The sequence below is a fragment of the Camelus ferus genome, chromosome 3 (genome assembly GCF_009834535.1).
Source record: "Camelus ferus isolate YT-003-E chromosome 3, BCGSAC_Cfer_1.0, whole genome shotgun sequence".
NCBI classification, from domain to species: Eukaryota; Metazoa; Chordata; class Mammalia; order Artiodactyla; family Camelidae; genus Camelus; species Camelus ferus.
The window spans coordinates 106,238,281-106,262,118 of record NC_045698.1 but is presented as its reverse complement, the minus strand read 5'-3'; the positions used below and the strand labels follow the sequence as shown (position 1 = coordinate 106,262,118).

At 50.1% G+C, this 23,838-nt stretch overlaps 2 protein-coding genes across 2 annotated transcripts in view; both read right to left on the bottom strand.

The window, feature by feature from the left end:
• Window positions 1–1,050: 1,050 nt before the first annotated feature.
• Window positions 1,051–16,529, bottom strand: MYOZ3 (myozenin 3). The gene is given in 8 exon segments (XM_014567364.2): window positions 1,051–3,756; window positions 6,764–6,783; window positions 6,785–6,927; window positions 7,332–7,467; window positions 7,572–7,625; window positions 8,574–8,728; window positions 14,421–14,482; window positions 16,228–16,529. Coding segments are annotated over 7 exon segments (738 nt in total). The 5' UTR covers window position 14,482; window positions 16,228–16,529; the 3' UTR covers window positions 1,051–3,587.
• Window positions 16,530–18,091: 1,562 nt separating this feature from the next.
• Window positions 18,092–23,838, bottom strand: part of SYNPO (synaptopodin) — a 35,723-nt gene continuing 29,976 nt past the window's right edge. Inside the window, exon 3 of the mRNA XM_032477117.1 lies at window positions 18,092–20,848. Coding sequence (XP_032333008.1) covers window positions 20,168–20,848 — 681 coding nt within the window. The 3' untranslated portion in view covers window positions 18,092–20,167. The remainder of the gene's footprint in view (window positions 20,849–23,838) is intronic.

Genomic DNA, 23,838 nt, shown 5'->3' with positions numbered 1-23,838 from the left:
TGAAAGCTCTCGTCATATTTATTTGTCTGAAAATTAATTTATTTTGCCCTCACTTCCTGAAGGTATTTTTCCATTATTACTGTCATTCTAAGTGTTGTTCTTTTGTAGGTAATCTAACCTTTTTTTCTGGGTGCCTTTGAAATACCTCTGTGACTGTGGAGTTCTGCCATTTCACTACAGTGATTCTTCAGTGTGGCTTTAATTTGTCCTTCTCATGACAGGGTGAGGATTGTGTGAATTTATGTCTTTTATCAAATCTGGAAAATCCCAAGTCATTTTAAACTCCTTCTGGAACTCCTGTTAGTACTGTTGGACACTTACTTTCCTTTTATTTGTCATGTCTTTTCATTTCTCTCCCTATTTTCCTTCCCTTTACCTCTCTGTGATGCATGTGGGCACTTTTAGTTCACTAATTCTTTCTTCAGTACATCTGATCCACTCTACTAATCTGTCCATTAACTTTTTTAAAGGAGATATTATTTTGGTAAAATGTAACAGGTACATAAAAGTGCATAAACACAGATGTACAACTAAACTAAATATTTTAAAGTGAATATGTATGTAACAGTCACTCAGATCTAGAAACAGATTGTCCAGCTTTCCTCAGAAGCATTTTATTCTGTCCCTTCACAATCACAAACCTTTCTTTCCTCCTAAGTTACCACTATACTGACTTCTGTATGAAACACCTCGTTGCATCAATAAACACATATTTGTATATCTGTCTTCCTTTGATCACCATTTTGTTTCTGAGATGCATCTGTATTGTTGCATGTAACTGTAGTCCTTTCATGTCTCATGTCAGGTTTCCCAGTGTCTGGGCTATTCTCAGCCCTTTTCATTTCCATATTACTGTATGATTTCATTTATATAAAGAACAAAAACAGCAGAAGTATAGTGTTTACATGAAGGGCTTGCTAGACTCCCAAATGAAAAGTTAATGACCTCCTTTTTCAGGATCCAAATTCTACTTGTTGAATAAAGAAGCAAAATACAGAAAAACAAATATCGTAGCATTAAAAGAAAGGCATATCTTTGTACTTACGCATCTATACATGTGTATGTATTTATTCAGATAAGTCTAAAATTCTAGAGGGACCAAAACATTCCCAGCAGTTGCCTCTGGCATGTGGGAATGGGCAGAATGCCGGAGGGTGGAAGGTCTATGTACGTGCAGGGGAGGAGCTTTGTGGGCAGATACCTTCACATTTTACATCTTCGTTTATTTATTTTTACAATAAGCATTTAAAAAAAAAAAAAAAACAACATTGGCGAAAGTCACATCCGAAGAAGAAAGGAATGAGAATTAGCTTTGGGGTGCAGCAGACTCCCCATCAGGCTCTCCTCTGCTGTACCTGGTGGCTGCCATTACCCTCCAGAGCACAGCAGAGCCAACCCAAGGCAATCCAGATCCTCTCTTCTGGGTTCCAGACACTTGAATGTTTGACTTTCGGCATATGGAAACATAACTTTAAGTGGCAGCCCTCAAATTAAGACAGCACATCAGTTGCAAGCAAATATAAGAGTCAGGCTGCTGGCCCCTTGAGTCTGTGTGGGGCACAGCGAAACTCCAGAGCAAAAGGAAAATGCAGCCACTATCCCATGCACCCTGGCAGCTGGATTCCTGACCTTCTCATCTTCCCCAGAGGAGGCAGAGGGAGGCAGCTGGCGAAGGAGGTAAGTCATGTCCAAGTGGAGCCCTACCGTGATCAGAAGCTTTCCTTCAGGTTTCAGCTTTACTCACCCGCAGTGACATTTGCATGAGCCTTCTTCTCAAGCTGCATTCACTGCAAGAACCTCTTACCCAGCCCCGGGCAGCAGTTGCATGAAATCTGATAATGATTGCTTATTACGCATCCATCACTATGCTCACGAAACTCTATGCAGGGGCTTCTATTCTTGTGCTCATGTTACAGGTGGAGAAACAGAGGCCCACAGGTGAGAAGCGACTTGCTTGAGTTCACACAGCCAGCAGCAGCCCTCAGAACCCTCCGCATCCAGTCTGACCCCTCAGCCTGCACTCTTCACCTCTAAACTCTAGAGTAAGGCACCATGGTTAGGTGATTCCAGAGTGAATGGGCAGTGGCTTGGCCGCCCAGCAGGGTGATGAGAAATATCTACTGGAATCAGATAGATTCCCAGTTTGGCTCTGTCCCGGGACAAGTCACTTGCCCCTCTTGAGCCTGGGTATCCACGCCTGTAAAACAGGAAGGTAACTTTGTCTCCAGTTTGTACTGCGAATTAGAAATAGGATATGCAGAGGACCTACCGCCAGCCCACGCACTGAGGCGCCCAATAGAAAGAAAGCAGCCACCAGCATCATCATCACCACCTGAAGCGCATTGCTTTCTCTCCCCAGTGAGCCAGGCAGACGCGGAGCTACTCCTGGTGACGACTAGGATGAGATCTGCCCTGGGGCCTGCTCTGAATGGTGAGTGGAAGGGGGTGGAGAGGATTTGTCCTTGTCAGCACCCCACTCTGCACTTGTCCTGTAAGGTGTTGGGGTACCCCTTCTTTCCAACCCCACAGCCGCCTCTCCAGTTCAGGCCTTGTTCCCTGAAGGATTCCTGGCTTCCCTCCTTACGCCTCTCCAATCCGTGCCCCACACAGCAACCAGCGAGACCCCTCACTCCCCAGCCTAGGAACCTCCCCATTTCCCTAGTGCAGCGCACCCGACTCTGGCCCTCTAAGGAGTCCCCGACTCCTCTGACATCGCCCCCACTTCTCCAGAACACCTGTACCCATGTCAGTTCCACACCTTTGCACAAGCGGTCCACTTGCCAGGAATGCCCTCCCCCTCGCACCCTCTTGCCTTGAGGGACTGTCTCTCTTCCTCTGAGGTCCACTCAGATGCTCTGGGAAGCTTCTCAGAACCTGCTCCCCCCCACCCCGCCCCCGCCTCCGCCACCAGGGTTAGACACTCCCTCCTCTGCTTCATGGAGCTCTGTTCCTCAGTCATCAGTTAGCACACTTTAGGGAAATCTTAGATGATTTACTCCTTTACAAATCTGTCTTTTCCTCCCCAGGCCCCAACACACTCTCCCTGGGCTGGCACAGTGTCTAGCACACAGTAAGTGCTTAGTAAATGTTAACGGCATGACTAGATAAAGACCACTTGTGTCTCAGTAAAAGGAAAAACTTTCTAATTCTCAGAGTGATTCACAGGTCAGTGGGCGGCTAATGAGCCTCCTGTTATTGGGGGAGTGTGAGATGGAGCACAGGAGCAGGGAACAGTGGACGCATGGACGTGAAGTCATTGGTGGTCTGGATTCCTAAAGATACGAACCGGGGGCAAGTTTTACTCGAATCACCTGGGAGTACTAGTTACTAAGTAGAGACTTCCCAGCCCAGGAGAGTCTGATGCTGCAAGTCTGGAACAGGCCAGAAATCTGTATTAGAAACAACACTCTCAGGTAATTGTGAAGCATACCACATTTGGGGACTACCGAACTTTGGGACCGTCGAGGCGATGTGCAAGAAGGTTTTGTGTGTGATGGCCCTTTGTAAACTGTGAAGTCCTGTCCACAAGTCTTGGCTCCAGATGTTACTCAAACTCTGGGATGGGGGATTGAAGATTCAAGCTGGGGCTACAGCTCCTCGGACTCTGGGAGGCTGCGGACCCAGCCCTGGGCCACTCTGTTGAAGCTGGGTCTGAGGCGGAGGAGTTCCAAGCCACTGGTGAGCTCTGGGACGAAGGGGGTACCTGCCCTCGGAGTGGCTTCCCCCACCAGGAGTCCTCCAAAGGGCACGGGGGTCCTGGGGAGAGAAAAGCAGCAGGAGAGGGGGGCTGTGTGAGACAGGGAGGGCAGAACACTGGCATGTGGGCCATCATGTACAGCCCCCTCCCTGCTTCTCTCTGGCCTCAGTTTCCCCTGCTATTCAGCAAATTTTGTGCTATCTTTAACAGGTTTCTGCAGCTCTGCATATTCCCAAGTCTGCCCCTACTCAGGGTGGCTTGTTGCTTAAAAATAGGAGTGACGTTTTCAGAGTTAGAATTGGCTTGTTTTAGGCAACACTCTAGACTCGCCCTAAGTCAGGTAGGTCCAGATGGGAGTGGAATTGGAATAAGATTTTTCCTTCCGCTTGTCACTTCCCCTTAGAACAATATATCACAAACTGGAGAGAGAAGGGACGATGAGAAAGGACTCTGAGAATCAAGGAATATAGATTACAACAAAGACATGCCATTTCTTACCCATGAGACTGGCAAGAAGAAATAATTTGGTAATGGGGCAAAAGTTAGTGAGGTGGTAGGGCAAAGTGTCGTTCATATACTGCTGGTTGGAGGGTAAATTAGGGCTGCTACCTTGGAGGACAATTTGGCAGGATCTTTTAAACCTGCAAATGTGCAAATTCTATCAACCAGCAACTCCACCTGCAAGCCTGTGGCTTAGGGAGGTACATGCTCTTATGTAAGGAAGCAGATATGAGCAGTGGCTAGTGACAAACCAGAAACAAGCCATATGTCCATTGGCAGAGGAATGGATAAGAGATATGTCATAGCTTCACATGGTGGAGTACTATACAGCAGCTTAAAAGGAAGGGAAAGAGCTCTATATATTAAAAAGAGATTTCAAAAACATAATGTTGAGTGAAAAAAATCAAGCAAATACAAAGCGTTAAAACACACACACACTAAACAATGCCACACAGAAAATGTTCCCTTGTAGAGAATGTTCTGGAAACATACACACTAACCTAACAACAGTGTTACCTTTAGGAAGGGAGCTGGGATTGGAGGATGGGGAACAAAGGGAACCTATCTTTATTTGCAGTTGCCTAGGTTTTATTTTTTTTAAGAGAATGTAAGTACATGATTTTTTACTTAGTTTTTAATTTTAAGAAAATAAGAAGCATTGCTCATGTAGCGTTTTCCCTGTAGCCTGGGACCAATGGAAAGAGGGGAATGCCTGCCCCAGGGTAGAAAGGCAAACCTTGGGCCAGAGCCTGGGTTCCAGCCAGGACAGTGTTTCTGCCTGGACCACCCCAGCTGTGGTGGCGACAGCCAGGCCCCGCAGGAACAGGCTGGGCAGTTTCCAAGTCGAGCAGGCTTCACAGTTGGGCCCTTGACAGGGAGCCCAGAGCCCTGGATCCTGAACAGGGCTTGGCCACCAACACTGCTGTTTCTCCTTTCTTTGCCTCAGTTGCCTTTTCTGTCCCAGGAGGGTCCTGGGCTCGGGGCTCCCTAAGACCCTCCTGCTGTTGGTGGGAACGTGCCTCGGCCTGTCATAGCTGAGGTGTGAGATGGAGGAGCTGTGAGCTGCACTGGCCAGCCTGGAAGCTGGCTACCAGTACTGAATGTCTGCTGAGGGTTTTAAATAGCTGGACAGACATGGCCAAGGGCCCCAGAAGGAGCGACAGCACAGTCCTGCCTGGCAGGAAACCCCGCAATGTCTGCCAGTGGCTCATGGTTGCACAGTGCCTGTTGGGCCCAGTTCTTCCCCGTCAGGGTCCTCCCTGGCTATCAGCTGTTTGAGGGCAGTCCCAGCCCTCCCGAGCAGTCACTTCTCAAGGCTCAGCACCGCCAGTTCCTTCAGCCCTCCCTCAGAGGGCCTGCTCTCCAGGCCTAGCCAGACTCTGGAGCCCATCTGTCTGCCTTTGTCAGACAGACAGCCTCCACGTGTGGTCTGAGCAGGGGCCAGAAGAGCTGGACTGTGGCCTCCTCTCTGCAGACCCTCCTCGTTCTCACTTAATGCAGCCCAAGCCAGAGGAGCATTTTTCAGAAATAGCATCAGACAGAGGAAGCCAATTGCAGTTGAAACGCATCCCTCAGCCCAGGCCCTTCCTCCAGTGCCAAGCTCCTGCCTTGACTGCTATAATTCAGGCCCCCAGAGCAGAATGCTAAAGTCATCCCTTTCAGGTTCTCCCCTCTTGGCTTTTCCAGCCATCATTTCAACCTGTAAATATAATAATAATAAGAATAAGAATAAGAATAAGAATAGTGATGGCTACCATTTATTGAGAACTTATCACTTGCTAGAAACTTTGCCTTTGGTGTCTCATGCCAGCCTCACAACCATCTTATGAACTAGCTACTATAATAGTCTCATTTTACAGGTGGGGAAATGGAGGCCCAGCAAGGTTCGGTCACTTGCCAACAATCACACAGCCAGCTGCAGAGATGGTATTAAGCTCTTGTCGAGGCCCCACATTCTAAACACTATGAGCCACTGCTCTGTGGCTCTCACTTCTGGTGTTCAGTGTTTCACTCCCCACAGTGGTACAGCCTCAAGGCCACTTTCCAGGCCTCTTCCAGACCATTGATCAAAGTGGGGAAAAGGCTGAGCTGGCCTAGGACTGATAGACCTGCGGCCCTCATCCAGGGCAGGACCCGCACCTCGAAGGATGCGCACATCGAGGAGGTGGCACACAGCAGTGATGCAAAACAAGAAACTGGGCTCTGGCGTTGAACAAACTTAGACTTGCATCCCCGCCTTGTCGCTGCTTCCTTGCTTTGTGATTTGGGGGCAGATTGTGGATAATACTCTTCATGACAGAATAGGAAAAATTGTAGCACCTGCCCCACCCTGTTGTAGGGGGAGGATCCAACAAGATGGGTGCCACATTCACCCATTCATTCCTTTACACTTATTGAGCACCAACTATGTGCTAAGGGGAGAGTTCTACTGAGTTTCAGCAAGAGCTCAATAAACATATAGGACATTAGGACAGAGCCTGGCAAGTAGAAACCACCTGCAGTGCTTGTGGCCGGCTCCTGGCCCATCCTCCCTCCAGGACCCTCCCCAAGCCTGCCGCCCCTTACTTGTTGAAATTTCGATACTGCATCAGGTTGAGGGGTGTGACTGCAGCCCTCGTGCTGGTAGTCCCGGTAGCTGATGAACTCCTGCCACGGGCAGCGGTAGCCCTTGGGGATAGCTGTGTGGTTGAACTTCTCAGGTGGGACGCCCTTCAGTGGCTCAGCATAGCCTAGGGGTGGAGCAGGGAGCCTGGGTTCCTTACTCGCTCGGCGCCACTCCCCACCCCACAGACACTGTCTAGGGGTCTGAAGTCAAGAGATAGAAAGGGGGAGTAGGGGGAGGGGCTGGAATGTGATGCCAAAGTTGTTCCCTGGAGACAAGGACTAGGGCAGGGGAATCATGAGTTGGGGTGCAGACTGTAGTTTGGTTTGGATTCTGGCTTGCTGTGTGACCTTGGCTGCATTGCTGCACCTCTCTGGGCTTCTGTTGGGTATGCGGAGTGGTGCGTGTGTGAGTGTGTGTTGGGAAAGAGGTGAGCTAGACGCTCACTGGGTATCCTTCCTGCCCTGCCACGGAGCACATCCTCACTCCAGTCCCACAGTCCTGGTCCTGGGATGGGGGGAGGCCACTCACCTGGCGCCAGGGCGCTGGGGCTGTGGGCGCTCTCCACCCGAAAGGCTGCAGACTGGGCATCCTCAGTGCCCCCTGGTGAGGACGGGAAGATGTGGAGCTCAGAGCGGTAGTTCTGCCCCTCAGGGCTGTTGGCAACCTGGGCACAGGGGCAGGAGCTCAGAGGCAGTGGGCTGAGGAAGCTGAGCTGTCTCGCCCCTTCCCCATGGCTTCCCCACCTGTGGGGTCTCCCTCTATGCTCACCATCCCAGGCTCTGCTGTTCCGGTCACTTTTCCCTTGGTGCTTCCAGCCACTGTCTGTAGGGGGAGAAATAAACCACAGGGAGGCTCAGCAGGACAAGGGTCCAGAGTTCTCCCTCCACTAAAAAGTGGGCAGTGGTGGGGGCATAATCCTAGAGCGCACTTCCCAGGGATGCTGGGGGGATGAATTCATAGTGTAAAGCACTAAACCCAGTGCCTGGAACAGAGACGTGCTCTTATATGTGTTAGCTTGCTATTATAATATTGACCCTGGGTATATGCTTAATTTCTCTGAACCTCAGTTTCCTTCTCTGTAAAATAGAGATGATGATAATGGTATCACTCTATGATCATTAAATGAGATGATACATGTAAAATGCTTAGCTAGCACTGTCCTAAGGCACGTAGCAAAAGTAGGTGTTTGGTCATCTTTATTATTCTGCCACATCGCTCCCTCTCATCCCCTCCCGTCTCACCAGAAATTGAGTGAAGTAGGATGAAAGGCCCTTGAGTTCATTAGAAGTGCCTCAGACTGCCTGCCGCCTTTTTGAAGCCTGGGAGCAAACCACTCTTGCCTCCTTTCTCTACCAGCAGACTGTCTCATGGCCTTTGATTCTTCCAGTGGGAAGAAGAGAAGGGTCCTGCATTTTCTCTCTTAGATCAAGCTTAGGTCCAATCTAAATCCTGCTTGCTGCAGATTCAGTCCTGAGCACCTGACTGTTCTGCACTTTTTGTAGAAGCCAGAGTCCCTTCACTCCAAGGCTCATCCGGCCCAGTCCACTTTATATTTTGTATCTGGGGAGAGATGCCTAAAGAGCTAACCCTTTTCTAGGATCACACAGAAAGGTAGGGGTCAGTCTGATGGCAACATCACAGCTTGCCCCGGCTGGGATTTGAGGGACCCCCAGAGGGGCCAGAGGTCCTCACCTGGCTGTTTAGCTCTAGGCTAACGAGGGGCCCTCTCTGGGCCTCAGTTGCCTGTGAGCACAATGTGGGCTTACTCACCGCCCGCTGGCTGGCTGTAAACTCAAAGGTGAATTTCTGCACACGGCGCTGTCTCTTCTGGAAGAGGAGGGATCCTCGGTTGTTACGCAGTGATAGCTCCTCCATCATCAGGTCCTGGGGCACGCTCAGCTTCTTGCCCAGGTCCAGCACCGGGACTGCCAGGAGAGGCCAGAGTGAGCTCTTAACTACCAAACCCTCAGCGAGCTCGGGCTGCTGCCTCTTAAGAGGACCTCCTCACAGCTCCACCCGTTCTGTATGAGAATGCCGATTTCTCCCCATACTTGCCGACATGGGGTGGAATCTTTGTCTACTCAATGGGCAGAAATGACATCCCCAAGTTTAATTTGCACGTATTTGATGCTCAGTGAAATTGAGCATCATTTCAGATATTCTTTGGCCAGTTGTATTGATTCCAGGCACTTCCCGTGCAGCTCTTTGCCCGCAGGGGTGAAACTAGTGAGATATGTTCAGGTTGTAGATATCTTTTAAAGGCAGGCCATGGGAATGGAGGGTGACAGCAGGGCTTCTGGCCCGAGCCACGAGGAGGATGGAGCAGCTGCTCCCTGACATGGGAAGGCTGGAGGAGTAGGAGTGGGGAAAAACCAGGCATGAAGTCCTAGACACTTTTTCTTTTCATTTTGAAATAGCCTTTTATTATTATAAAAACGTCATATTGAAGAAAGTTAGAAAATATAGACGTATGAGAAAAAGAAAATGCCATTTTCTACCACCCAGTAGAACACCTGTGAACACCTCAGTGTTTATTTAGCCTTTCATATCTTTTCCAGTGACTATATATTCATATGTGAGTTTTTAACCAAAATGGAATCATAGCATAGATACTTTGTCACTTGCTTTTATCATCTAAAGATGTCTACCTTTCCAAGTGAATGGATTTGTTTTATATAATGCCTAGTCTACATTCAAACTCCCCTAATTGTCTCCAAAACTGGGCATAAGGTTTGAAGAGCCTTACAGGCATCCAAGTGGAGGTGCCAAAGAGGGAGCTGTGAGTCTAGTGTTCACGGGAGAAGACTGACCTGGACATAGACATTGAGGCATCTCAAGAGGACAAATGGCATTTGCTGTTGTTTTTTAATGAAGACGCTTACATTTATTACTTTTCTTGTAGTTAGGACCAGTCATTATAGCCATGTAGAGGGTTTCCAGGAATGATGACTGTCCTCGGTAGCTTGGGGGCCCATCCTTTGTGCTTTCCCCACCAGCAAAATGCATCCTTTTCTGTTGGCTCAAAACGGGAAGCCTTTTGGAAGAAAGGAATGACAAATGGTGTGGGTGTTGGTAGGAGGGAGCACCTCCGGGCAGCACGGCCAGAGTTGTCATCTCTACGATCACATACACATAGGTTCATATTCCAGCTCTATAAATGGTATTTTGAGCCTGGAGGCTGGGTGAGATCACCAAGGAAATGAGGATGGATAAAGAGATTGAACGATTGAGCCCTGGGGCCTCCAACGTGTAGACCAAGGAAACGAGGTATCAGCCCTGGAGCCTGGGAAGAAGCACCCAGCCAGGTAGGAGGAAATCTCAGGAGTGTGGTGTCCTAGAACCAAGCGATGAAAGCACTTCAGGGGAGTTGGACTCATCAGCGGAGTCAAAGGTTGCTGATACATCAAGTAAGATGAGAGCTGAGAATTGGCCATTATATTTAGTAACATGGTGTTATTATTGGTTATCTCCACAAAAGCAGTTCCTGTGAGGTATTTGGCTGTGAAAGCCTTATTGGAAAGGGTTCAAGAGAAAAGGGACAGAGGAACAGCTTAACCACAGCACGAGGAAGCAATGAGCCAAATCTAGGATGCGGGACATTCTGTAGGGCAGCTGTCTTGGTTTCTTCAAAAGAGTAAATGAAATGGAAAAATGGGTGGGGGTAAGTATTTTAGAATTAAGGCGAGATTTAAGAGACAAAGAAAAACAATGGCTCTTGAGGGTATTAAACTAAGTGAAGTCAGACAGAGAAAGACAAGTACCATATGATTTTGCTCACATGTGGAATATAAAAACAAACAAACAAATAATCAAAAAATAAATGAACAAAGCAAACAAAAACAAACGTATTTGCAGAGAACAGAGGAGTGGTTACTAGAAGGGAGTAGGGGTGCAGGGGACGGGTAAGTGGGTAAAGGGATCAACTGTGTGGTGATGGGCAGAAACCAGCCTTTTGGTGGCAAGCACGCTGTGGTGAATGGGGAAATAGAAACATATGTTTTATATATGAAACTATTATGTTATCAGCCATTGTTACGTCAATTAAAAAGTGGCTCTTATTGTTCGTGGATCCTCATTAACAAACTAGAAAATCGGAGACAGTTGACTAAGGGACTGGTTATCAGATAGTATTAAATCAATATTGCTAACTTTGTTCATTGTGCTAATATCTTTGTGGCCTGTAAGGGAGTGTCCTTTTTGTTACTTTTTGATGCATTGTGAAATATTTGAGACATGAAATGACATGCTCTTTGGGATTTGCTCTGGACTCCAGGGAAAAAAGGGGGGCCGTGGGGATTTGAAATCTCTACTTCTGTGTGTGTGTGGAAGTTGCTTAATGTTAAAAGGAGAAAAGGAGAGGAAGAAGGTAAAGAGCTGTTTTGAGGAGCTGTGCTCTGAAGGAGCGTGGCTGGAGGCAGTTGTGGGAGCAAGAGGGGTTTGTTTATTTTTAAAGAGGGAGAAACAATAGCATGTGTGTTAGCGGATGAGAAAATCTGACAGTGCAACAGAGAGAGGGGAGGATTACTGAAGGGATGTCCTTGAGCAAGAGAGAGAGGAGAGAGGGGGTCCGCTGCCCAACTGGAGGGGTTAGCTTCTGACAGGTGCCGGGAGAGTGCACCGATCACATCAGGAAGGAAAACTGAGAACAGGGACATAGATGCAAACACGTGGACAGATGTGGTGGAGGGAGCTGCAGAAGTTCTCTTTTAGACACTTTACTTTCCTCAGTGAAATAAGAAGCAAGGTCATTAGCTGAGACTGAAGGTGGGGGAGGTACTGGAGGTTTGAGAAGAAAGGTTGCTCAAACTGTCTCAGAGAACAGTAGGGGCGAGTGAATGGGTCAGGGAGATGGATGTGGTTACCAGCAGCACTGAGGGCCGTTCAGGTGCTGTGACTTCATTCCTTTCAATGGAATCCTAAACAGCCTTAAAAAAAAAAAAAAAAAAAAAGGAGGCTCGTGTTTTCTTTCAGCAAATACAGAGAGAGCACCTTCTACAAGAGGAAGAGAAAGAAACCCACTGTAGATTAAGAGGGGGGAAAAGTAAACTTCAGAAGAATCTGCATTCTAAGATCCCACCCATGTATTTTAAAAGATGGGTATATGTTTATGCATACATTGAAAGATCTGCAGGGAGACATGCCAGATATTAGCAGTGCCCGCTCATGGGACATAAGAAGGAGGAGGGCTGCAAATTGTTTGCACTGTTTTTGTCTTTTCACAAGAAAATGTACTGCATACTTAAAAATGTGAAAGACTATTTATACCTAAATACATAATAGAAGTCCGCTGGCAACATATTCTCAAATACTAGTCAGATGAACTGAGCTCAGTATATATATATATATATATATATACACACACATATTTTTTAAAACTATCAATAAAAAGCTATTTGACTAAGCAATTCAATTTCTAGGCATTCACTCTTGGGGAGAAAAGTTGAATAAACATGTCTGAAGATGGACGTACAAGGATGTTTACTGCAGTGAGGTTTCAACTTGTGAAAACCGGGGCTCAGCCTTGTGGTGGATGCTGCCCAGACACTCTTTATCAGTGACTAACAGCTCACAACTGGCCACCTTCTGCAGAGAACTGCCCCGGTGAGTAGAGGCTGCCACGGCCCCCTTGTGGAAGATGGGATGAATTCTGTGGGGCAATCAGTTCATGCTCTGGGGCTCACATCCTTACTGAGCAATTACCTCTGCCCAATCCTGCTTCTGTCACTTCCCTTCTCCTGGGAGCGAGACCTCAATAAGTCACCTGTCCAGGAATCCTCAGGCTCTACTCCTCAGGGTCCCAACCTGGGGTGAGCCTTCATCGTGACCACCCTTGGGAGGGGGTGTGTGTATAAATGTATATAACATATTATATTCTGGGGGAGCCAGGGGAGGGAAGATGGTGAGATAAGTCGTACTAGGGTGGAAAGAAGTCTGTGGTGCGCTGCTAAGTGAAAAAAAATTACAATGAAGAACACAGTGTATGGTATTTAGCCCACATGTATATGCTTTTATATAAATATGTTTATATATGAACAGAAGAGGAATTTACACAAATCTGTTAACAATGGTTATCTCCAGATGGTTCCGTTGTGAGGAACTTTCACGTTCAAAGTCATTCATGTCTGTTTTGTCTGAATATTTCATAAAATAAATGTTTTATTTATATAAGTATGTGGTAAAGTAGCAGTTTTGGGAGACAAAAAGATCTGGGGTCAGATCTCAGCTCTACCAGCTACTAAATATGTGACTTCCTAGCTTCTCTGAGCCTCAGTTTTCTTGTCTGCAAAATGGAGATAATCATATTTAACTTACAGAGTCTTTGTGAGGTTAGATAACATAAAGTGCAAATGCTCTTAGCACAGTATCTGAGACGTGGTTAGCACTCAGTCACGGTTAGTGTTTTATTATTGTTCTTCTACAACGGCTAGCTTTTGGTGGTGAGATCATGAGATTTTTTTCTTTTCTACTTTTCTTTAGTTTCAAAATTGTCCTTAATTAATACCCGAGCAGTAGTCAACAATTCATATATTTCTAGTCTGGCGTAAATGACGTGTGTCAATATCTGGGGGGTCTGTAACTAATTAATTACTTAGACAAGAGAAAAGAAAATGCATTGCCTGATTCTTCTAGTTAGAGCATCAGTAGCTCCCAAAGCTTGCATATTTCAACACACAGGAAATGAAAATCATGAAATGAAAAAAATCGTGAAATGAAAAAGAAGAGAAACAACACCAACAACAAAGGGAGGCAAGAACATACACAACAGCTTTCAAGTACAACTCACAGATAAAGTCCTATGACATTAAGGCCTTCTTAGAGCTATGAAGGAGGCAAAGCTGCAGCACTGCCCTTAGACGTGGGTTTTTCAGAGCTTGGTTTACTGCCCGCCTGCATTGGAATTACCTGGGTAATAATCTAAAAGGCTAATACATGGCCCCCTCCCCAGGTCCCCTGGATCAGAATCCCTGCGGGTGGATGCTGGGAACCTGCCTTTTTAACCAACGATGCCATGCTGCTACAGCTCACACTAAAGTCTGAGAGCCCTGACTTAGTTGAATTTGTTTTTAAAATACTTGAAATGCTCTAAAGTAGGCCAAATAAACAGACTCCAAAATTACACCAAGAGTTCCGGAAGAGGTCTTATAAAGTTGATAAAAATGTGTTTTAGATGATTTATCCATTGGATGAATCGGCTTTTAAGTGAGATGGTTTGAGTCAGATTGGGAAGCCTGTCCTTGCTGCTCTGCCGTACTGGCCCCTGACCCCTTGTCTCTTGCCATGGGGGTTCAGTGAGACCCCCAGTTACAACAAACAAGGGCAAGTGTGTGGGGAGCTTGGACTCGATCTGGGGTTGAGGTAAGAACTTTGCTGGGGCCAGGGCCCAGTCTAGGGCACTCAAACTCAGCTCTTGGATGTGCAGACATCAGGGGAAGGCCCCTCCCAGTGCTTCGGGAAGCTTCCCAGGCCAGGCGGCGGATTCCACAGACACTCCCTCAGGGCTGGCCTGGAGCTCAAATCTGTTTGCCCAGGCCCGAGGCCAGCAAGCCTGAGCGGCTGTGTTCTGGGACCAAGAAAGGATGGGCTCTGAGGAACACACAAAGGCTGGGTCACCCTTACCTGGTCCAGTGAGGTCCCCCATGGCAGTCATCACTTGTCCGTTCTGCTCCTTGGGGATCATCCTGTGGAGGAGAGACTCTCCAAAATGGGCCAGGCTGCCTCCATTCCTCCCAAGACCTCCTAGTCCCTGGTCCACCCAGCCCCAGTCCTGAATAGCTTTGGCCCACCCTAAAGTCTCAGGCAAGGGCTGTCTGATTTGGAGAGAGGAAGCTGAGGTCCAGGGAGGGTGAGGGAGATGCAGGGTCACACAGATCTGCTTCCATGTTGCTAGGGTAGCACTCACTCACTGAGCTAGCTTCTGGGACATTAGGGTTAGGGGAGGCGGGGGTCTCAGACTGTTGTCATCCACTGACTTAGATAAGCTCTAATCAGAGGCTGAAAGAAGCTGGAGGTTTAAGACAGAGGGTAGAGGGGTCTTGGGTGATTAGGCTGGTCTGCAAGGCTGGTCCTCCCCTCATGTTCCCAGACTCATGTCCTCTGAGGCTTGAGGGCACAGGCTGGTCCAAGGAAGCTGAGAGAACCATCGCGCCCATCCCCTCTCCCACATCCTTCAGCTAACTTACATCGTGCTCTTTTCTGCCTTCGCCCCTTCTCTCCCTCCTCCCCCATTCTCCCGTTAGCATCTCATGGCATGTCTGGGAATCTTGGAGGAGATTACAAATCAAATGAGATCCAAAGTCCCAGAGAAGCCCTGCAGGCCCCGAGTCCACATTCCCTAACTTGCCCCCTTGCCCTCCTGGCCGCCTATGCACTCCTGTGCCCCTCTGCTTTGCTTCTAGGTTTTTCTACACGCCTTCTTTTAGAAAAACAATCTGTCTCCATCTGTACCCCCCACACCCACCCTGGGACCCAGGTCGATGGGCGCTGAGCTGGATAACCTGCAGTCCGACCGATATGCCTGACTCCCTCTGTCACTGGGAGCAAGTAGGTCTCCAACTCTGTGTCTCCGTGTCCCCTCTGTCACATGAAGAGGTTAGGCTAGATCGTGGGGATCCATAGGTGGGCTTTAGGACATCCACAGACCCCCTAAAATTGCATGCAAACATGAGCACGCTGGCATGCACTTGGGGTGAGGGTGAGAGCATGAGATGGTTGAGAGTGCTCCAGCTGTGACAACTTAGCACTCATGGCCCCTGGATCTGTTTCTTAACAAATACTCTTCTTACAGAAATTCACAGACATTGGGAAGGATCCCTCATTTTACAGACAGGTGCCCTGTCTACTGCCTAAAGATCTTGGAGTCCTGAGCAGAGCCATTTCCTGCCCCCAGTCTTGAATCCTAGCCACCCCGTCCCCATTGAACCCATTGTAACCCAGAGCTTAGAATCCCTCCCCTCCCCACTGAGGATCCAGGCTTCCATTAGGCCCCACACTCCCTGGATGTCCCTATGCAGCTCTTCCTCTGCTCTGGAAATTGGCTCATCTCCTCTGCCCACTCCCCACAGCCCCTCGAGTTCCCCTAGGAGTACCTGACAGATGGAACCACAGTGGGCAAGAGGGAGTGTCAGACCCTCAAGATTAACACCTCTGTTGGGAAGCTGAGAGTTTGAGTGGTCGGTGTCGGTGCAGGCGGTCGGCGGTCAACAAGCAGGGTGTGCCTTGCAGCCAGCTCTGGCCTCAGCTGACGAGAATCGTCCCTGCCTTGTCGTGGCTTACAGCCTTATTTCTGGCTGCAACAGGATCCAGGGACAGATGCTAAAAGCACCAGGCCCCAGGGAAGACAGGTGCCCCGGCAGCAAGCCCTTGCAGACAGAAGGCTTTGCACACATATGTATAGCACACGTATACAGGCACACACCAAAGTCACCTGGAAATGCTGAGAGGAGGTCACCGGTCACCTGAGCTTGCTAGTTGTGTCCTTGGGGCCCCAAGCAGGGCTGTTCCTGCTAGGAGCTCAACAGATAGTTGTTGAATGAATGAATGGATGAGTGGATGGATGAAGAATGAATTGTCCTCCAATATCTTTGCTTGTCTTGTTCATTCCTCCTTTCCTTTCTTCTTTCCTGCCTTCATTCCTTCCTTCTGCTTCCTCCCTCCTTCCTTCCTTCTTCCCTCCCTCCTTCCACCTTCTCACATTCTCTGAGCCTCTCTCTGTGGACTGAAAATAAATAAGGCAGGGCTCTGTCCTCAAGGAGCTCTGCCAGGCCCATGTCAGACCCGTAAACAGCCTTTGCGACGCATCATGGGAAATGCTCTGGGAGGGCGCAGGGGAGGGAGCCACCTGCTCAGCCCTGGGGGTGGGGAAGGCCTCCTAGAGGAAGAGACATTTGAGCTGGGCCTTGAAGGCTGAGTGGGAGTTCATGGGGCATGGGTATCGCAGGCCAAGGCCAAGTCCCGTGTAAGGATGTTAGGGGTCAGCGAGTAGAGCTAGAACTGGGGGCTGGGGTGGTGCTGAGAGATGAGGCCAGACAGGTGGACAGGGGCCAGATCACAGCAGGCTTTTCAAAAGTAAAGTGTATTTTAAAAAGGGCTGTTGGAGTTTAAAGCGCCGAAATGGAGCAGTCAGGCTGGCATTTTCCAAAGATATCTCTGGCTGCCCTGTGGAAAGTGGGTTGGCGGGAGCTAGACGGCAGGCAAGAGGATGTCACTGTGGTCAGGTGAGAGATGGGGTGGCTGGACTGGGGCAGTGACAGAGGGCATGTGGAGGAGGAGAGGCTCGAGAGGTATTTGGGGGAGAGACAGGATGTGGGAGGTGAGGAAAGGGCCACTCCCATTTCTGGCTTGGATGACAAAGGAAAATAACAGTGGGGGTTTGGGGAGGCATACTAGGGTGGGGGCAGATGCTGAGTTCAGTGCGGGATGAACTTGGTTTGAGGTGCCTGGGCACCAGCATCACCAGTAGGTAGGAGGATACTGTACTCAGGAGAGATGTCTGCTGAAGATAAAGATTGGGTCAGAGGTATACTAACCACTCCCGGGTAAGGGTGGGACCAGCAGGGACGTGTTGGGTCCAGGGCGGCGGCTGTACCTGTGTGCCAGACAGACCATGCAAGGGCGTATTTCTGACATCATCTTAAGAAGCCTGGACTCTGTTGTGGACCACCTGAACTCAGCTTCCTCAAAGTCCTTTGCCCAGCCTCTGCTGGGCCTGAGCTTTCAGAGGGGAAGGTGAGGGATGTCCCCTGGGACAGCCTTGCCCTCATGGGGAGTGGGGCCACAATCCCCTTCTCTGGGCAAAGGACACCCCCATCAGGAAGAGGCCACTCCTGATGGTCTGGGTTCTGAGCTCATCAGAGTTGCCTGGACTCTGACATTACCTCCCACAGGGGCTCCTTTTCCTGCCTTGAAACCCCCACCTGCCGTCAGGAAGCAGCCCCAGAGCACTGGGCCCTGATGCAGCTTAGGACCTGGCCACTTCAGGGACAGTGCCCTGGGGTCAAGGCCTGGGAAATACCACCTTGAGACATCATGCCGCCCAGCTCATTCATTACACAGATAGGAAAGCTGAGGCCCGGAGGAGTGGGTTTACCCAGGGTCACCCAGCTAGTAGATGACTGGACCAGAACTTCAACCCAGGGACTTCTATGGCCCGGGTGTTTTCGTTGTTCCCCATCTCTCCTCATGATTGCTACTTCCCAAGCTCCCAGCCACCCAGCGTCCCATGGACTCTTCCATGGTTGGGGAAAGGGGCAGGGCTTTAGACATAGCTGAAATGACACGGGAGGCAGAAGGACGCAGGAAGCATTTATTAAAGGCCAGAGCTGAATTCTACAGGAGGCAAGAGGCAGGGCACAGGCAGTCTCTAGTGGATTAGAGGAAAGGACTGGAGGAGAAAGGCAGTGATGGAGAACAGCCAGATAGAACTTCAGCTTCCCAAGGCTGCCTCCTGTTGGCGTTTTGGGGAAAATGCAGGTATAAGTGGATTTTCTATGCCACTGTTTCAACTAGTGGCCTGATAGTATCTTTTCTCTGAAAGAAGCCGTTAGCCCCAGCCTCCCATGCTACAAGGGTCCCTAAAGCAAGTGGAGACTTCAGTAAATGTGATCACTCATCATTGACCAAGCTGGAGCACTCTCTTATCTTCTTACCAACAGGGCCTGTGTTCCCAATCTTAAGGCCCTAGGAATCCTCCGGGATCAGCCCTTTATTCCAAAACATCCACCCACCCCATCCCTGAGTCTCTCCCATCGTGACCTCAGCTTGCCCTAGCCTCCCTTAGGGGTTCCAGGTTTGCTATCACCCTGGTGTGTGGGTAAGTCTACCCCTAACCTCAAATCACACTCTGTCCCTCACCTTTGGCAACATCCTGGTATCCTTTCACCTATAAACAAACCTTTGATCGTCAGCCAATTCCAGCCCCCCACCCCCACCCCGACACTTAGTATCCTGAAGCTGATATTCTGAACCTCTAGAGGGCACCACCAGCCAACTCTGGGAACTGTAGGACTGAGGCACATGCCTACCTGCATCCCTCCTGGGGATTGGAGTCAGAGTCACTATGGCTTAAGGGACAGGCCAGGGGCTGCATCCAGCCTCCCCAAGGTCACTGGGCACCAGGCACTGGCTAGGCTAGATGGGAAACAGATGAGGCATAACAGTGCCCACTCATCTGGGCAGGATATGGATGCTGGAGCCTGCAACTGAAGAGTGGGCTACTTCCTAAGGAACCAGAAACACAGGCCAGCTCACCCACGCAAGCTCGTCTGCCCAGCCAGTCCTCTAGCACTACTCTACCTCACTTCCTAATACCATGGATTGCATTTCAGGATGGGAAGAGCCCTCAGAGGTCATCTGAGCCAATCCATTCCCTACTAGAATCTCCTCTATGCATCCTGGCCACTGCTTGCATACCTCCCATAACCAGGAACTCTTGCCTTCCTGCTTCCAAATGGGCAACCTCAAACTCAGGAACATCGGGTAAAGCCAGAGGGTAGCATTTAGCTCCACATTAACTCTTCTCTCCCTAGCTAAACTTTGAGCCAAGCCTGGCGTGAAAGTGTCCAGAAGAGATAGATGGGTTGGAGGACCCTATAGAATTCCTGGAGGCCCAAGTCCTGGATAAGGGGGAAATCGTCGCCTTACAGCTTTCTTCTCTGGCTGCAGATAAGATGCCCGGGGCAGTCTGAGCTGGGGTGTAGAAAAGCGTGAGAGGGATCTGAGAAGAGGAATCTTCCCGCCTCTTTTCCCCAGAGAGGACAGCAGGGCACCTTGAGCTGGCCCGGGAGACCCTCTCTAAAGGTCACCATGGTAAAAATAGAGCTTGTCTGGGAAGGGATGGAAAACAGCTGCTCTTGCCTAGGACTTGGTGCCAGGGAGGCGGATGGTCAAGCCAGGGCCTGGACAGGGAATTTAGGCATAGGATCTTCTGAACACACCCCTCATTTGCCAGACTCCAGAGACAGGAGCAGGGCAGGGAGGGAGGGATATAGAATCTTTCAATGCAGCAAGTCTGGGGGTCCATATGTACAACACCCTACCCCTTCCAAGGCATTCATGTGCGTGTATTGATGGAAGGGGGAATTTAGGCCTTTGGAGATTGCCTTGGCCAAAGCTCCATTAAACAGATGGGAAAGCTGAGGGGCAGTAGAGGAAGGGTCTTTCCCAAGTGACTTGAGCAAGGGCTAGAACTCAAGCTTGGATCACTACCCTAACCCCAAGCCCAGAGCTTTCATCCTCTGACCCCTTATCTCTGGGTTTATCAAAGAGGCCAGACCCCTGGGGGATGCGGTGCTGGGATCTTGCAAGTCCTGATTCTTCTTTCCCCCTGGCCCTCCCTAGGCAGGGATGCGGTGGGGGCAGGGACGGCTTTAGGTGGTGCAGGAGGCCTCGGTGGGGAGGCTGCCACGCTTGAGCCTCAGGCTGCCATTCCACCCGCGGGGACAGATGTTGTAGCCGAGGATGCCGGGCGACTTAGCCCCGGAGTCCTCGGAATCAAGGGACACGTCGGAGTCCGTGGGCGAGCGGCGGTAGGGGAATGGCTTGGGCGGCACGGGCAGCGGGCTCTGGGGACTGGTGCAGAGCGAGGGCCCGGTGGGCAGTGGGCTCCGCGGGATGGGAGCGAATGTGGCCCCGGGCACCGCGGCCAAACCGGGGCGGACGGGCTGCGGCGAGCGCATGCGCGGCGGCGGCGGTGGCGGCGGTGGCGGCGGAGCCCTAGGCGGGGAGAACGGGCGCAGGCTCTCGGCGCCCGCCGGCCGCGGGGAGGCGCTCTTGCGCCGGGCCGCATTGATGATGTTTCGCGCCAGGAGCGCCTGCAGCTGGCGGCTGGGGGGCCGCGCCTCTGTCTCAGGTCGCAGCGGGGATACTGAGCGCTCGCTCCACGAGGGGGACATGGGAGGTGGCGGTGGCGGTAGCGGCGGGGGGCTGCTCATGCTGCTCCCACGGCCCGGCTCCCACGGCCCCGGGCTCACCCAGCCGTCCAGGCTGCTGGGGGGCCGGGATGTGCCTGGCGTCCAGGGCGGGGAGGTGGGTAGGCTCTCCCGGCGGTCCTGGGGAGAGAGCAGAGAGGGTGGGGGCAGGCGTTAGTGCTGGGCTCCTCTATACTGGGCTTTCAGAAGGGACCTAGTCTGTTGTGTCCATTGTGCAGAATCGAGAAGCCAGCGACCAGAGTCAGGTAGTGCCTGCAGTAAAACGCAGGTGCCCCAACTCTCAGCCCAGATGCTGGGAACAGCCCACGCCGCCTGTCCCTGTGCTTAATGGGGAGGGGTTGACTAGCGATTAAGAACGCTCGCTTTGGAGATAAACCACTTTGCTTACTAAATGAACCTGGGCAAGTTGCTTCAGCCACAGAAGCAACTCAAAGCCCCTGGGCTTTAGTTTCCTCCTCTGTGAAATGGGAGTATAGCATCAGCACATACCCTACAGGACTGTTGTGAGGAGTAAATGAGGTAACTCATGTAAAACAGTATCACTGTATCAGAAGATTCCCTGGAAGAGAGTAAGGTGCAACAGATGTTAGTTATGGGAAAGGCATACTGGAAGGATACATGTGAAAGCAACCAGAGTGGTTCCCTATTAGGAAATTGGGTGAACAGGGCAGGGTACACAGCCACAGGGGTAGGAATAAAGCTGTTAAGGTATTACTTTTAAAATAAGTTTAAGGTTTTGAACTATATGGCTATGTTATCTATTCAAAAAATTAAAACCAAAAATACTGGTCATTATTACTAAGGTTGGACTTGAGGAAAGGCCCTCTCAGTCCCAATCCCCTGCTGGGTTGCCATGGTCACCTCCTAATTGTTCCTTGGATACCTTGAACAGGGAGGAAGTTCCCACTGACAGATGGAAACATAAAGGGAATGCTGGGTGGTTCCTCCCTAGGCAGCACAACCCCCTCAGTGGACTTCTTGCCAGCATGAGGTGAGGAGTGTGGACTGGGTGAGGCCAAGCTGGTGAACTTTGAGGTTATAAAGCACTGTTCTGCTATACACTACCTTTCCTACGTCCTACCTCCTTAGGGACTTTCCAGCCTACAAAGTTCATTCTCATCCTTACTCTCTCACTAGCTCCTCACAGCAACCTGGTGAGGTAGCCTGCATTCTCACACTCATTTTACAATGATGAAAATGAAGTTCAGAGGTGTAAATAACTATCCGGTGCGTTCTGCCCCACCGGGATATGTGTGTTTGTGTGAGAGAGACTATCTGCTGCTCATAGGCAGGGACACCAGGCTTAAACAGCTTGGACTGGCTTGAAAGTACAAGGCTTGGAGATCCATGCCCAGCATGTATCTGCTAAACCATCCAGTTGTTCATTGTTCAGCCAATCAGATTCCAGCATTAAGCCGATTCACTCAGTCTTCAATCCAAATTCACCAGCAGTCATCCCTCAGAGTCCATTCGGTGTCTCCTACCCAATCAAAATATAGAACCATTCATAAGCTCCATTCTCTCATCCAATCAGTAACCAGCCATAGCCAAGCCAGTTGTCCAATCAGAACCGTCTCATCCAATCAGACTCTAATTTCTCCCAATCAAAAGGAAGCAACAAAATATATGTTTTCTCCAAACAATGCAGCAGCTATTAGATGATAACACTCAGAAACAGAGCCCTTTAACCTAAAGAGGAATGTGGTGTGAATGTATGAACAGGAGATTTTTCACGAGATGGTAATGTTAGGGATCTCCTGGGGACATCCAAGGCCCCGATCATCAAGTAGGAAAGTTAAAGCTCAGCATGGGCTCTACCCTCCTTTACACCCAGGGTCAGAGTTGTCATACATGAGCCAGAGACACTGGGAGCTGCTGTCCCTGAGACATCTCAGGGATCTTTCAGTCAGTCTGTCTGTGGGAAGTGGAGCCAAGAGTTTATGATCCAAGCCCATCAGCGAGTACTGAGGCAGAGGAACCAGGGCTTTCAGTCAGTGGAAGAGCAGACTGGGGCAGGAGGAGCTATGATAACTGTCTGAAATCTCTCAAGGCTGTCTCTGCCTTTAGTAGCCACAAGGGGAAGGCTACGGCCAGCAAGTGGAAGGAATTTACTTCTCAGAACCCTAGGCTGGGATGGTGGGGGCAGTGGCGAGCAGCTCCTCATCCTTTGGAGCTGGGCCAGGGCCTGACCTCATCAGATCCACCATGTCTGGGTACTGACGTGTGTGTGTGTGTGTGTGTGTGTGTGTGTGTGTGTGTGTTGGCGGCTGGGTGCATAATACCAAAAGGCTGCAGGGAATCAGAACTATTCACTTTCGGTCAACGACCTTAATGCACTGTACACACCAGAACTCCTTGGAAATGCACGTGGGTGAAAATTCAGAAAGGAGCACCCACTTAACCCAGCCCCAGCCCCAAAGCAGGGCATGTGTGTGGGGTGAGGGTAAGAGCAGAGCACAGTCAGACAGGAACTATCAGAATGCACAGAGAGCTAGCTCCCAGACAGCCTCTGTAATCCTCCCATTGCATGGAAGGGGAAACTGAGGCCCAGAGGTGGAAGGGGTTGTCTAAGGTCATACAAGGAGTCAGGTGCAGATCTGGGACTAGAACCCATTTTTCTGACTCTTGATGGCAGTTTGTTCCTCTCCACCAGGGGCAGAAACTCTGTTTTCAGGAGCCAGGTGGTGATGACTGTGGAAAGTGGCCAGATTTAGATAATAGGGGTGGAGGGTTGCGGGGGGGGGCAGTGACCTGAGGAAACCGGAAAGAGTATATGCTCTGGCTAAAGGCCCTTAAATTCTACTCTTAAGGAATTAAAATAAAGCTGGGCCTTAAGGGGCATGGGTTTTCCCCATGATCTACAGACTTTTTGGCTAAACTTTGAAGGAAAACAGAAGAATGCAATTTCCACAGGATCTTGGTTCCTCAGTGCTGACCCGGGGAGGAGAGAGGGCAGCCCTCACTTCCAAGCCAGCACACAGCTGTACCCTTGGCAGATCCAGACACTCAGCAGATGCAGGCAGCACGCGGAGATGTACCACAGGCTCACACGCAGTAACTGAGCAGCCCCCCCCCCCCACTTCCCAGGCCAGAATCAGGGAGGAGGGAGA